Genomic DNA, 15,170 nt, shown 5'->3' with positions numbered 1-15,170 from the left:
AGGAGAAGACTTTCAACATTTTGGAATCTTCTTTTACCGGGGAGAGATATTTACTCCCAATGGCAAACGACGCAGACACGGGCGGTAACTCGGTTAAGAGTTACAAGCTGAGTCCAAATGAGTATTTCTCACTGGACGTACAGAGCGGCGGACAGCACAGTGAGTCTGCTGAGCTAGTGCTACAGAAATCTTTAGACAGAGAGAAACAGTCTGTTATCCACCTTATTTTAACTGCTCTGGACGGAGGAAAACCTGCCCGGTCAGGGACATTAAACATAGTTGTTAATGTTATAGATGTAAACGACAATGTTCCTGTATTCAGTCAACCTCTGTATAAGGCCCAGGTCACTGAAAATGCACCATTTCAGACATCCATACTTACAGTAACTGCTACAGATTTTGATGAAGGAATAAACGGTGAGATTATATATTCATTTATTGAGAGAGGAAATTTCAATCCTGAAGTTTTGTTCTCAATAAACCCAGACACAGGGGAAATAACTGTAACAGGAAAAGTAGACTATGAAGAGAATACAGCATATGATATCCGTGTACAGGCAAGAGATAAGGGTATGCCTTCTCGAAGTGTGCATGGTAAAGTGTTAGTGGAAGTAACTGATGTTAATGACAATATACCTGAAATCATTATCACCTCTCTTATGAGCCCAGTTAAAGAGGATGCTGAGGTAGGGACAGTGGTCGCCTTGGTGACTGTGACTGACAAAGATGGGGGTAATAATGGTCTCACTTCTGCTACAATTCTCGGGTCGGTGCCTTTTAAACTCAAGCTAAACTACAAAAGTTATTATTCATTAGCAGTCGATGGACCCCTTGACAGAGAGAGTTTTTCTCAATATAATGTTACCGTCATAGCTACTGATGAAGGCACTCCACCTCTCTCCATCACCAGTGTTATTCCAGTTTACATTTCTGATGTGAATGACAACGCCCCGTTATTCTCAGAATCTGTGATTAATGTATATGTGAAGGAGAATAGTGCAGTGGGAGCTACTATCTTTACTATAACGGCAGTTGATCGTGATATAGAAGAAAATGCAAAAGTAACGTATTCTTCATTAGATGGCATTTCAAAAATTATTCCGCTAAATTCTGTTGTAAACATCAACTCAGAGACTGGAGATATAGTCAGCCTGCAGTCTTTTAATTACGAGGAGTTAAAAACATTTCAGTTTAAAGTTCAGGCCACAGACTCTGGTGTTCCTCCGCTCAGCAGCAACGTGACTGTGAACGTTTTAATTCTGGATGAAAATGACAATAATCCAACAATTCTGGCGCCCTATTCTGAGCATGGCTCCGTTAACAGTGAGAGCATCCCCTATTCTGCTGAAGCGGGATACTTTGTGGCAAAGATCAGGGCCGTGAGACAGACTCTGGATACAATGCTCTGCTTTCTTATCACCTGTCTGAGCCCAAAGGAAACAACCTCTTCCGGATCGGAACCAGCACCGGAGAAATCAGGACTAAGAGGAGAATGAGTGACAATGACCTGAAAACTCACCCCTTGGTGGTGTTGGTTTCTGATAACGGAGAACCCTCCCTGTCAGCTACTGTGTCTATTGATGTGGTGGTGGTTGAAAGCACAGCTGACATCCAGACTCAGTTCAGACACGTGCCCATAAAGGAGGAGAGCTTCTCTGATTTAAACCTGTATCTGCTGATCGCCATCGTGTCGGTGTCAGTGATCTTTCTGCTGAGTCTCATCAGTTTAATAGCTGTCAGATGCCACAGGACAGACGGCAGTTTCAGCAGGTACAGCGCCCCAATGATCACCACCCACCCTGACGGGAGCTGGTCTTACTCTAAATCTACTCAGCAGTATGACGTGTGTTTCAGCTCAGACACGCTGAAGAGTGACGTAGTGGTTTTCCCCGCACCGTTTCCACCTGTAGATGCTGAGCTTATCAGTATTAACGGAGGAGACACTTTTACCAGAACTCAGACTTTACCCAGCACAGACAAGGTAAGGGTGATGGCACATGGAAATCACAGGGGATTGTGAGTGATTTAAGGCTTTACTTTTTCACATCATGTGATTTGATTCCTAAAGCAGGTAACTGTTTAAGGACCACAATGAAAATAAGTCTTAGACTTGTGTTGTCCTCGACAATAGTGTACTTGTGTGTGATCTAATGTACTTCTTCTCATTATGCAAATTTAACCTGTTGGTCAGTTACTTTAATTTGCATCATGCAACACTTTCCAACATTTAAAAAAAAAATATTAGCCTATTAGCCTGTCTATTATGGCTACCTAGTCTTGCTAGAATGCCATGTGCTCTTGTTGCTTTTCCTGTGACTTTAAGACGCTTAAGATGTAATTACTTTAATTAAGCTTAAGATTTAATACTTCATCAATTAATCTTTTCTTCCCTCTGACTTCAAAATGACCACTAGATGTCGCTATCAGCTCAAAGAGTTAAAACACTATCTGTGCGACGGTCCTCCCCTTCCGTTTAATAGAGGTGTTAGTAATTCTTTGTTCATCGTAGCAGTAAAGAACATCCTCACTGTATGAAGGGCTCCGATCTGGATCTATATGGGCAATGGTACCGCTGGAGTGATTTTTTTCGAATTACTTGTTTAGCAGCCTATGGGCAGAATGCAACAAGGAAATATTTTTCGGATGTGGATTTATTTATTGTTCCATGTATCTCACATATGGAGTCTCGCAGCAGCACAGATTGTGTATTCTGTTACGGAGGAATCGAGCCCGGGTACCACTGTGGGGAATTTGGCGAAAGACTTGCATCTAGATGTACAAGAATTGGAAACTAGGGGTTTTCAGATTTCAGGACCTAATACGAGATATTTCGAAGCAAATGTTAAGACTGGGATACTTTTGGTGAAAGACAGAATAGATCGAGAGGAGCTCTGCTCTCGTAATGTGAAGTGTTCTCTGGAAGTGGAAGCCATTGTGAACTCTCCGCTGAATCTCTATCGCTTTGAGGTTAAAATTTTGGATATTAACGACAATGCACCCGCATTTCGGATACCGGCAATTGTTTTGAACGTGTCCGAGTCAGCATTTCCTGGTGAAAGATTTACATTAGCAAAGGCCTTCGATGCAGATGTCGGCAGTTATTCGGTTAAGGGCTACAAGCTGAGTCAAAATGAACATTTCACCCTGGATGTACAGAATGGTGGAGAGGCGACTATATCTGCTGAAATGGTGCTGCAGAAAGCCTTAGACCGTGAGAAACAGACAGTTATCAAACTAACACTGACCGCTGTAGATGGAGGGAAACCTCCTAAATCAGGCACGTTACATATCACAGTTAATGTGCAAGATGTAAATGATAATATTCCGATTTTTGACAAGCCGCTGTACAAAGCCACATTGCTCGAGAACACGCCGCATGGTGCCACCGTAATTTCGGTGCATGCTCAGGATTTAGATGAGGGTCCTAATGGAGAAATACTGTATTCTTTTATAAATCACGACAGTGATAATGATATTGACAAATTTGCCATTAATCCAGTAACGGGGGAGATTACGGTAAATGGTGAATTGGATCACGAAAAAAGCAATGCAGTTGAAATACGTGTCCAAGCGAAAGACAAAGGCGCAAATGCAAGAGCATCTCATTGTAAAGTACTCGTTGAAATCACGGATGTTAATGATAATCCACCAGAAATATCAGTAACATCCTTAGTCAACGTAGTGAGGGAAGACGCACCCCTAGACACAATGGTTGGACTTATAACAGTGAGAGATAACGACTCAAATAAAAATGGCGTTGTTCAGGTTAGAATAGTTGATTCAGTGCCGTTTACAATTAAGAACACGTATAAAAATCATTATTCTTTGGTCGTAAACGGAATTCTAGACAGAGAACGAGCTTCTCAATATAATGTGACAATAACAGCGACTGACGAAGGGGTTCCGCCTCTTTCCAGTACAAGCGTTATTACAGTCCACGTGTCTGATGTCAATGACAACGCACCTCATTTTAAAGAGCCTGTAATAAACATTTTCGTCAAAGAGAACAGTCCCGTGGGGGCTGTTATCTATACTATGACTGCAGATGATCCGGATGTAGACGAAAATGCAAAAATAACGTTTTCAGTAAATAATAATCATAAAAACAATTTAATAGGATCAGTTATAAACATCAACTCAGATACTGGAGATATAGTCAGCCTGCAGTCTTTTAACTACGAGGAGTTAAAGACGTTTCAGTTTAAAGTTCAGGCCACAGACTCTGGTGTTCCTCCGCTCAGCAGCAACGTCACTGTGAACGTTTTAATTCTGGATGAAAATGACAATAATCCAACAATTCTCGCGCCCTATTCTGAGCACGGCTCCGTTAACAGTGAGAGCATCCCATATTCTGCTGAAGCGGGATACTTTGTGGCAAAGATCAGGGCTGTAGACGCAGACTCTGGATACAATGCGCTGCTTTCTTATCACCTGTCTGAGCCCAAAGGAAACAACCTCTTCCGGATCGGAACCAGCACCGGAGAAATCAGAACTAAGAGGAGAATGAGTGACAATGACCTGAAAACTCACCCCTTGGTGGTGTTGGTTTCTGATAACGGAGAACCCTCCCTGTCAGCTACTGTGTCTATTGATGTGGTGGTGGTTGAAAGCACAATTGACATCCAGACTCAGTTCAGACACGTGCCCATAAAGGAGGAGAGCTTCTCTGATTTAAACCTGTATCTGCTGATCGCCATCGTGTCGGTGTCAGTGATCTTTCTGCTGAGTCTCATCAGTTTAATAGCTGTCAGATGCCACAGGACAGACGGCAGTTTCAGCAGATACAGCGCCCCAATGATCACCACCCACCCTGACGGGAGCTGGTCTTACTCTAAATCTACTCAGCAGTATGACGTGTGTTTCAGCTCAGATACGCTGAAGAGTGACGTAGTGGTTTTCCCCGCACCGTTTCCGCCTGTAGATGCTGAGCTGATAAGTATTAACGGAGGAGACACTTTTACCAGAACTCAGACTTTACCCAATAAAGAAAAGGTAAGATGTAACATATTACCTCTGCTGGTCTGTGGAAGAAGTGTTTCCTATTATTTGTTTCAGTACCCTACTTTTTCTTCCTTCCCTGACCGCTTTTGGTGTTAGCACTATCCATGGTCCTGAAATCGCGGGGGCCTGTTAGAGCGTCTTTGTCACAACAGCGCGCTTGTTATCCCACAGCACAAAACAGTGTTGGGTAGTGCTGCCAAAAACTATTATATAACTATTATCATAACTAAATTAGATTTTTTTTCAATTTTTCATTTAATATCAAAACCTAATAAAGTAAAACTAGGCATGAAAATTACGTATATAATGAAGTATCTACAAAACAACTTGTGAGTAATGTCATGAAAAACAACAGTTCAGCATTTCTGGCAGCAACAGAATTCATTAACAACTACTCATTGTAAAGGTTAAATGAATGATAATGTGTACTTCAGTTCAGTTTAGTTTCTTCATAAAACAGTTAAGTACACTCCTAAAACATAATGGTTATATGTGAAATGGCCCACCTTAAGTTATCGGAAGCTTGAGAATAGAGACCCAGACACTAACACCTAACCAAAGACTGTAAGAACTAACTACCCTCACCCAAACTACTAAATGGTCCCAAGACATGTAATCCCATCAGTGTAAACATATGGCAAGTGGAAATAACAGTACAATTTAAATGGATGTTTGAGTAGAATAACTAGTTTAGAAGTCCCCAGCCATTTAGGTTATTCAAGCTTGAACATACTTTAGTAGTATTCTGCTGCCTTAAGCTCTTTTTGAAAGCAAACACAGAAAAAAATGTTTTTTGGTGTTTTCAATCTCATTCCATACCTGTGGATCTCAACAAACCACACTACACTTCGTACATTTAAGATTACGTAAGGGTAAAAACGTTTACCCTAGTCGTATTTGCGAGGGAAAGTAAATGAGAATAATGTCACAAAGTCATTGAGTATTTTATTAATAGTAATAATAATAATAATTTACATTTATATAGCTTTATCATAGACACTCAAAGCGATTCGGGGGGCTACTCTCTACCACCACCAATACTAAAACCATATTTACAACACTATACAAGATAGATATAGATAGATAGATAGATAGATAGATAGATACAGTAGATAGATAGATAGACAGATACTTTATCATTGCCATGCAACAGTGGCAATTATTTTGAAATAGCAAGGTAGCTCATATCCAGTGCAAAAGAAAAAGAAGCTCAGTTGCCCAGCATATCAAGTAGCCCAACAGACACACAGTACAATGATTAATGTACCAGTCCAAACAAGTCCAGTTCGGGTTCAGACCAGTGCCTGCAGAGCAATACAGCTCAGTATATAGGAATAGCCATCTTGAGATTCAGTACTCACCGTCAGTAGACTTGAAATGTGTTTCCGAAATTGCTGTCAGCCACAGGGAGGACAGCAGTTGTTAGCTAGTCAACTTGGATTCACTGCGGTTAGCATGGATTCGAATGGCGACCAATTCCCTGCAAAAAAAGGGTACATGTGTATTAAAAAGGAATAGCAACTTATCAAACCACGCATGTATCACCACACTTCTGTAACGTTAATTTCAACGGTAGAAACATTGATTTTGCTAACTCAGTAGGTTGTGACAAGTTTCTGCCCTGAGAAGTTTGGCGCGCTAATAGCTCAAGATATGTATGTCCCATTAAAGTTGCTAAACGCTCGTATGTTGAAAACCTACTGACCGCAGATAAGTTGAACTGCTTAGCAACCGGTCAGGCGAAATAAGTTGATGATATGCGGGTGTTAATGTAACAGAAACGCAGCTTTGTCTCATATTGTCCAAAATCCTCATCTTCTTCGCTCACTGGCGATGTGGTGGTCAGAAGGTTCTGCGCTCAGTGCTGCCACTGATGGCTTGAAGCTGTATTGCAACCATTCTGATATTATTACGTTAGCTGTCGGCCACAAGCGAGGACATTTTGGACTTCACATGGGGTGTATTGTTTTGCATGAAAATCACCCAAGTCGATCCGGGTAAGTGTTGATTTTGTTACATTACAACCGCCAGTTTCTATCGACTGTTGAGGTTGAGGTCACCTGTGATTAACGTTTGGCTAATTACAAACCCTGCTTCTTTTATGTGAATGAACTCATGGCTAGGTTGGAAAACCAGAAGTAAACAGAGATAGTGACCATGCTTTTTGATGACCTATGACTTGGTTTCTTTTTGTGCTTAGTGAAACCAATAAGTAGCCTGAATGTTTCTTGATGAAGGGCTTCTGTGGCATTACACATAGGGAATTATTGACAGCAGCTATGTTTGACGTTTTGTTTTGCTTTAGTTTAGATGTTTAGACTACACGTTTGACCTGTTTCTGTCTCGGTGCTCTATTCAGTTATACGCATTTGTCCTAGTTCTGCATTCAAACTGTATGTTATCAGGTGTCAGTGCACTGTCTCACTCACAAATTAACTTTAGGCCTAGCTCTTGACTATCTATCTATCTATATTTCTCTATTTCTCTATTTCTCTAATTTATATAGCCTAATCACAAGGCAAATCTATTATAAAAAGAGGTACCACTCCATATCCGATTGAGCTTTTCTTTGTATTTTGTTCATAGTTTGTGTTAGAGGCATTTCACATACACACAGGAGTTTTCTTCAGTTATTCTGGCTCATTATTTTTTTTAGCTCAGGTTGAAATTTGGAGGGGTATGCTGGAAATGATATGAGGTCACCAAACTCAGTGCATTCATAGGCCTTTTTCACAGCAGATATTTTGAGTTGTCATACTAGGAAAAGCACAAGTGTTACTGATAACATTAACGATTGCTTTGTTCTGTTCAAGTGTTCCTTAAAAGTGTGACAGTGTGAGCCGAGGCATGCACAGTACCAGAACCCTGAACCTGTAGCAGCTAAATGGAATTCAGCTAGCACAAATGTGTTATTACCTGTGCTTACTATGTTCATGTCAAAATGTCATCTGTGAAGAAGGCCTATAAGAATGATTATGGTGTAATTTATCCCACCTCATCAGGTACAACAGGAATGTGAGGGCGATGTCAAGCAAGCACATTTTTCTATGCCCACACTGTTGTAAGAGTTGGTCTAAGCAAAATAACCCACCTTTTTGGGTGGATTATGGATGTGAAGGGTCGATAGCTCTTCAGCCTTCTCTAATCTGGAATAATCTACCGTGTTTGTCTGCCTTTGATATTGCTCACTCATATTTTTTTCTATTCCAGCAATTGAATGTGTTTCTCCTGAGATGTATCCATCAGCTTCTCTTGAGTCACACATTATCCTTAGTCCTATTCACCATTACAGCTTTTAATTCTCTACTGCTTTTACTTATATTTCTGCATTCTACCCAGAGCAATTGCTTACATACTTCTTGTTGTTGTTTAAGTAACATTTCCCTTAAAAATCCACTGCTGTAATATTGGCTTATGTTTTTAAGTTATTATGCTATGCCCATTTGTCTTTCTATTATAGCTGTTAGGAATTGCACTTCAAGACCCCAATGCATACTGTTGTAATAATGTTATACTTAGTGTGTGATAGTGAACTTCTAATAATAGATTACCACCATGAGGAAGTTTCACTTTTAGCCAAGCCATATTTTTTACTTTCAATATAAATTAATAGTGAGCCTGGGGAATTATATGTTCCTTTGATGTTGTTTTTTCTGACCCTGCTCTCAAAATACAACTGCTTGAAACATATTTTTTTATTAAAATAACGTTCACATCCTCAGAATTCCTTTATTTTTTTCTTAATCTTGCCTGCTCTGTTTTCCCATTTTATTGCTCTGCAATATCAAGACATTTTCCTTTTTCTCTTCCTCCTACTGCTCCATGCTGCCGGATCACTTTCCCCTCCCCCTCTCCTTCACCAGCTCTCCTGAGAAGGGGAGCAGCTGAGAGAACTAACAGGGAATTAACGTCCATCTCTGCAGACGTGTGTTATCAGATTTAGAACGCTGTAAACACGATCTAATATATTTTCATTAACATCCCTAATGTTTGTACAGAGTATAGAGGCAACCTTGATCCGCTCATGCCCAGTAGGCCTAGGACAGAGGCGCCGCTTGTATTCTGTTTTGGTTGAATTTGTCAGTGTTTAAATCTAGCTTTTCATGTACATTTGTGTGGCATTCGTGCAGGCCTATTTAATGATGTTGTAATTGCTCCTTACTGCTGGAGTGTGTTCAGATATTCCCGGTGAAGCTCACAGTACATTGTGGTGGTGGATTTATGATGCTTTAGAGTCAGACGATGTGACCTCATTTTAGGGAGTGGCCCAGAACAAACAAGCATGGAATAATCTGTCAAAACTCCGTTCGTTTGGTTAGTTTCGTGTGAAGGAGACTGAAACCGGGCTTTCTGCGCTCTCAAGCAGACTTTACATATTGCAGGCGATGCGAATGGGCTGTGTGAAACTCATACTCTTAAATGGGTCAGCGTGTGGTTTAAAAATGGCAGCGCGCTACATCCGCCATCTGAATGAACCTGTGTGGTAGTTGCCTGCCTATCTCTCCGATACAGGCTCTGCTATACTGTATGTACAAGCTATCCATACCGTGGTTCCTGAAACAATGCCTAAAGCTGTCTCTGCGTAAAAGGCGTTCAGTATGTGTTCTGTATGCTCCAGCTCACTGTGAATGTGAGTGAGTGAGTGAGGGAGAGAGAGGGGGGGGAGGGGCAGGTAATTTTCCGCTACTTGCAGCAGCAGCAGCAGCAGCAGCAGGGAGCTTCAGTACCGATCGAGGTATCAGCTCTGCTCGGCTCAGCTCTCCCTCCTTCTCTGCTCTGCGGCTGGGCGGGGCCGACAACACCTAGTGTCAATCACAGCCAAACCGGTTGGGCGGGGCAAAGGACCAGGGTGGATGAGGAGGAGAGGCTTTTATCCATGCAGCCATCAGAACATCATGTGTCTGTGTCGATGTGTTGTGTTACAGGATATTTTTATGGAGCTGCAAGACTGTTCTTTTTTCTTCTCCATAGGGCAGATATTGCCTGCTGTGTGATTTGTAGAACTACGATAATAATAAAATATTGCACACAAAGAGCTATTGGGAGAGCTAAAGCTTTTTGGCAGTATGTATAAGATGATGACTTTTATGATGGGGTTTAGAGTGTGTATTCGGTAAAAGCTTCTAACTCTGTCTCCCGGTGCTGCATTAAATTATTGATTCTACAGTACATTATCGTGGTTGAGGCATACAACTAAGTGGTTCACAGCTCATAGATTGTAGTCCTACAGTTATGATGTAACATTCACCTAAGTCATATTGGTGGAGTACACAGATGGGTTTGACAGATGGGCCAAAGGCATGACGTATTAATGTCCTTACCTCACCAGTTTTAATCCAAGGTGACATAGCAGCAGAGTGATTCACAGAAAATATATTAACTCTTCTTTATTTATCTCCCTGTCTCTCTGTCTGTCACACACACCTCTCATGTAGCACTTCCTGTTTTTCTCCTTTACAAGGGTGTGTCCTTGTGTGTGAGTGAGGTTAGCGCTGCTTTCTGTGGTTACCATGGAGACTGTACTGAGCCATAATGAAATGATGAACTAGTCTTGTTTCCAGGGAGCTGCCAGTATGTACCCGCCCCCACCCAGACATCAGTCCCAGCATGTGCTTCACTATAGATGCAAGCAGGAAGGAAACAGGGTGGACACAATGGGGGGCAGGGGAGATGGAGAGAGACAAAGAGAAAGATGCCAACCAAAGACGTGGAGCATCTTGAGCAGAAATGCCAAGTCAGACGAAGGGTAAAGGAAGTGAGAAAGCGAGGGAGAAGTGCGTGTGATTAGAAAAATCAGTTCTAAAAAGGGAGAGGGTTTTAGGGAAAGTCACAAATACAGCAGCACACACTCAAGCCTTGAGCATGATATAGTGAGAAAACTGGAGCTTCTGAGGAGGAGATGGACAAAAAACACATTAAATACATGCCCCGCAGCTGAGTGAGAATATCACAGGCTTACAATTGGTCACAGATAAAAGGAAGAACTTATCACTACCCCTTCCCTTCTCCCCCACTTCATCCAACCCGTCCTCCATCTGTACTCCCTCTTAGTGGCATCGGGATGTTGTTGCCGCCATTAGATCAGCTTTGTCATGCTCCGAACCACGGGTTCCATCCTTTCCCATCCGGCAAGTATACAAAGCCAGGGCATCCTAAGAGGGAAGTATCCAAAGCCTGCCTGCGTTTTCTGATAGCTTTGTTCAGTGCCACAACAAGAATCTGTTTAATGTATGCACAGGCTGAACCAGGACAACCAAGGAACTGTTTAACCCTTACAGGGCCCCAGAGGGACGGATTTGGGCTGCTTTTAGTTCTCTCAGGCCCTTTATTTTTGAAAGCAACGTACACGAGGGATAAGCACAAACAAACATACCCAAAGAATGCCTCCTCTATCCGCTTACTGTGTTTCCACCTGAGTAAAAGGATTGTGGTTACCATGGGACTTTTGTTCTCTGAGATTTAAAGATGGGAAAGTTATTGTGCGTAGAGAAAAGTATGATGAGAAGAAGGTATGAGAACACCACTTTGTCATAGTGTTATAACCCTATTTACTAAATAATACCATTCTCCAGTCTGTATTGCTAATATAATTTAAGTATTTTGAGTTTTGTATTTCTACGCATTTGTCATTTCATTTGAAGGAGTGATACAGATAAAATGAGCTTATCTGTAAAAGAATGTTGTTTATTCACTTTTTTGGTAAGGGAGACAAAATGCTTAAGTTCAACTGGCTTTGTTCTATGTAGGCTGTCACCATTTTGCACTTGAATCCTTATTTTACGTGCGTGTGATGTGTATCCAGTACATATATGTAAAATGTATAGTTACTGTTTTGATAAATACTTGCTCTTGTAGCGATTACAGATTGTAGATTCTATCTGTATCCTTTATACTGCTCTTTCTCGTCTCACCTCTGGAGGGTGTCTTGCCGTACATCATTGTGGTCACTATATTGAAAGTGACTGCCACTGCAGTCTGACGTCTGTGCACTCCTTCTTTCTTTCTCTCCCTCTCTCTCTCTTAAACACACACACACACTCATGGCTGGGATTAGGTTTTAGTGCTTTGGCTTAATGAGAAAGCCTGTATGGATGGGCAGTAGGGTGGTGATCACGTGTCCAACCCTTGTACTACTGCTTCAGTCCAACAGAGGGACCAATTTCACTGTCTCACCCACCTCTGCTCCCTCTTGCTCAGTCAGCCTCTCCCACCCATACAGTATAATTAAATTTGCAGTGCCAGTAGCATGGCCTCCTCTTTTTCTACTGAGGCATAATTCCAAATATACAGCGATTCTGAGACTTTTACTGGAGATACTGTATTGTTTTATACACAGTTTATATTTTGGTTTCAGTAGAAGAGATAACCAAAGCACAACATTGTTAACATGATAGGCTGGTGATTGTCCCTCAAGAAATGTATTTTGACTTTATAAATCCCATGATCACTCCCACCAAGGGTAGCTTCGATCTTTAACATACATAATGGTGAGACAGTTGTTTAGAATGCTGCTTTCTGCTGTCTCTTCTAAGAAAAGGTCTGTTTTGTCAGTTTCAGTACATCTTTTTTTTTATTTAGCCAAATTTGAAAGTACATTTCCTGACACCACAGACGCTGCTGCCCACCTACACAACAGCCTGCAGACATTTAGTCTATTTTTTTTTTGCTCACATTCTCTTTAAACTAACATAAAGAAAAAGGAGAATAGGATCTGTGCCTTTAAAATGTGACCAGTATACCAACGCTATCCAAAATGACCAAAGCTTTATGACATTTTGAATAACATTGATATGAAAACTTTCAGCTAGCAGTTTCTGATTATGGACCTGAATAAAAAGGTGTTCCCTCTCCATCTAAATGCTTTAAAATAAAGCATATAATGAACTTTCTCTGTGAACCTGTATAGGTATAGTCAGTATCACCTCTGCATGGGCCTATATTCCCTGCAGTCAATGCATTGGTTTATCAAAGCCCTTGATGGCTGTTTCCTGCCATTTAAGAAAAAAAGGATGCTCCGGCATTCATTCAGACACAATCATTTTGTCCTTGGATAGCATTTGTGTATTTATAGTATATATATATATATATATATATGTGTGTGTGTGTGTGTGTGTGTGTGTGTGTGTGTGTGTGTGCCTACAGGAACAAATGCCCTTTATTTTTGCATGACTGCCTCTGTTTAAATGTGTGTTGACTGAGGGAGTGATGTAAGGAGTCCTGCTTCATGATAGCCCAGCTGTGACCCGTTTTTCTGTGGATCTCTGCTGTCATCTGACTCACTAAAATGGGGGAATTCCAGATGAAAGACTCTGAGGGGAAGTAATATGAATGGCTTTTAGAGCGGCCGCTTACAGTATTAATGAGGTTGAGTCTTAGTGAAGAGAATGTTATTAATATGGTGGCCATCATGCATAATTGATGCAATGGGGGTGTTAATATTCTGGCAGAGGGAATGAACAAAAAGAGTCTCTATTTTTTTATTTGAATTATTTCTTATTCTCATATATATATATATATATATATATATATATATATATATATATATATATATATATATATATATATATATATATATAAATAAAAAAAATATATAAATTAATTAAATATATATAAAAAAAAACTGGCTTTATACATGTAGGCCTCAGGCCTGTGATATATATATATATATATATATATATATATATATATATATATATATATATATATATATATATATATATTATATATATATATATATATATATATATATATATGTGTGTGTGTGATATATATATATATATATATATATATATATATATATATATATACATGTATAAAGACACAGTTTTTTTTTTCTCACCCACTGTTTTTTGTTTTTGTCTATCAGTCCGCAAAAGGCATGGGCATGGGTTTCCACTTAAGACCCCATTATGCCCCTCAACCAGTCATCAGCTGGAACAGCGGATGTCTGACAGAGGCGCAGCTGGAGACTCTCCAGAGTGGAGAGAGTAGGCAAGAGACGATTGGGAAAAGTGAGAATATAGAGGGATAGGAAGGGTGGTTGAGAAAACAAAAGATGTCAAGGTCAGGTAAATTAATTGATGAGGAGGGGGAACGAAGTTCTGACAACCTGTATTGTTTTAAGACAAGATGCAGTAAACATAAACACCAATTAGCTCTTTGAAATCTGTGTTTGTGGATGCGTAACAGGCGTCTGTCTGAGGTGGAATAATAGTGATAGCTTTATCTGCAGCACCCTTGAGTGAAAAATGAAATAATCCACAGCTCAGCGGCATGCAATTATCGCTAAAACAGATGTAATTGAAATAAGTATGAGAGAGCTGTAACATCAACACAGAGGAGAGGAGGAGAATGAGAGAGAAAGGTGCAAAGGTCAGGTGTAAATCCAGATCTGTTTGTTGTCAACAAGATAAGCGTTGCCTGTTTTCATTTTTGTGTCATTGCCAAACACAGAGGTCCACATATCCCACCGGAAAATCTGCTAAATGTCACGCTTCACATGGCAGACCATACATGTAGAACCATCAGAGACCGCTGAAAGGACCCAGTTGAAAGAAACTGTGTTATCACTGCTGCTCAGTGGGAGAGAAGTAGGCCTAAATGCCAAACCCTTTTTTACTGATGAGTACAACATGTACACTTCTGTATGATATTGATAGAGTAAGAGATGAACTATACCACAAATTGAGTCTTTTATAAATGCACTGTGTGTACAGTAGATAGGATTGGTGTATGTAGCTATAATTTGTCTTCCTTCGACGGAGATTTGGCTGCTTCTATAACTCCCCATTTTGCCACCTCCTCTTCGTCGCCTTGTAGTGTGAAGAGTCACTCTGTATCTACCCATCCACTAGCAGCATCCGAGTGAGTCACTGTCTTCTCCCTGTCTCCTGGGATGCCAAGCGCTGTTATCGCCGTGGGCAGACTGGGCGTGGGTGAGAGTGGCAGCGCACCAGGAGAGAAAAAAAATATTATGTGGGCGGTAGTGGATGCTCATCTTGGCCCAGTGGCCGGGGACAATCAGGAAGGCTCAGGGTCTCACAAGGCCACATCTTCACAGCATATAACTTGTTTAAAGAGTGGCGATAGATCCCATCAACACAGTTTTAATGTCGGTGGCTTATTGATGCATTGTTGTTGATCCTCAGATAACAACGATGCATTGAGGA

The 15,170-nt window shown here is 40.8% G+C and overlaps 2 protein-coding genes across 3 annotated transcripts in view; both read left to right on the top strand.

Annotated features, from left to right (window-relative positions):
• LOC114563420 (protocadherin alpha-C2) overlaps positions 1–15,170 on the top strand; it is a 55,033-nt gene that overhangs the window by 16,672 nt on the left and 23,191 nt on the right. The window lies entirely within an intron of this gene.
• LOC114563278 (protocadherin alpha-5-like) lies at positions 60–14,032 on the top strand. Its single transcript, XM_028590124.1, has 4 exons — positions 60–159; positions 1,371–1,981; positions 2,608–4,992; positions 13,868–14,032. Exons 1-4 carry the CDS (start codon positions 60–62, stop codon positions 14,030–14,032), a joined length of 3,261 nt encoding a protein of 1,086 aa, XP_028445925.1.

The sequence above is a fragment of the Perca flavescens genome, chromosome 10, assembly GCF_004354835.1.
Source record: "Perca flavescens isolate YP-PL-M2 chromosome 10, PFLA_1.0, whole genome shotgun sequence".
NCBI classification, from domain to species: domain Eukaryota; kingdom Metazoa; phylum Chordata; class Actinopteri; order Perciformes; family Percidae; genus Perca; species Perca flavescens.
The sequence above is the reverse complement of the archived record's forward strand: the minus strand, read 5'-3'. Positions and strand labels throughout refer to the sequence as shown.

What these genes read in the sequence shown, in the direction of transcription:
- LOC114563278 (XM_028590124.1), top strand. Translation starts at nt 60, where the DNA reads ATGGCAAACGACGCAGACACGGGCGGTAACTCGGTTAAGAGTTACAAG. An exon ending in ACAGAGCGGCGGACAGCACA is followed by an intron (nt 160 to 1,370) that starts GTGAGTCTGCTG and finishes TTTGTGGCAAAG; the next exon opens with ATCAGGGCCGTGAGACAGAC. An exon ending in CTTTACCCAGCACAGACAAG is followed by an intron (nt 1,982 to 2,607) that starts GTAAGGGTGATG and finishes CTTGTTTAGCAG; the next exon opens with CCTATGGGCAGAATGCAACA.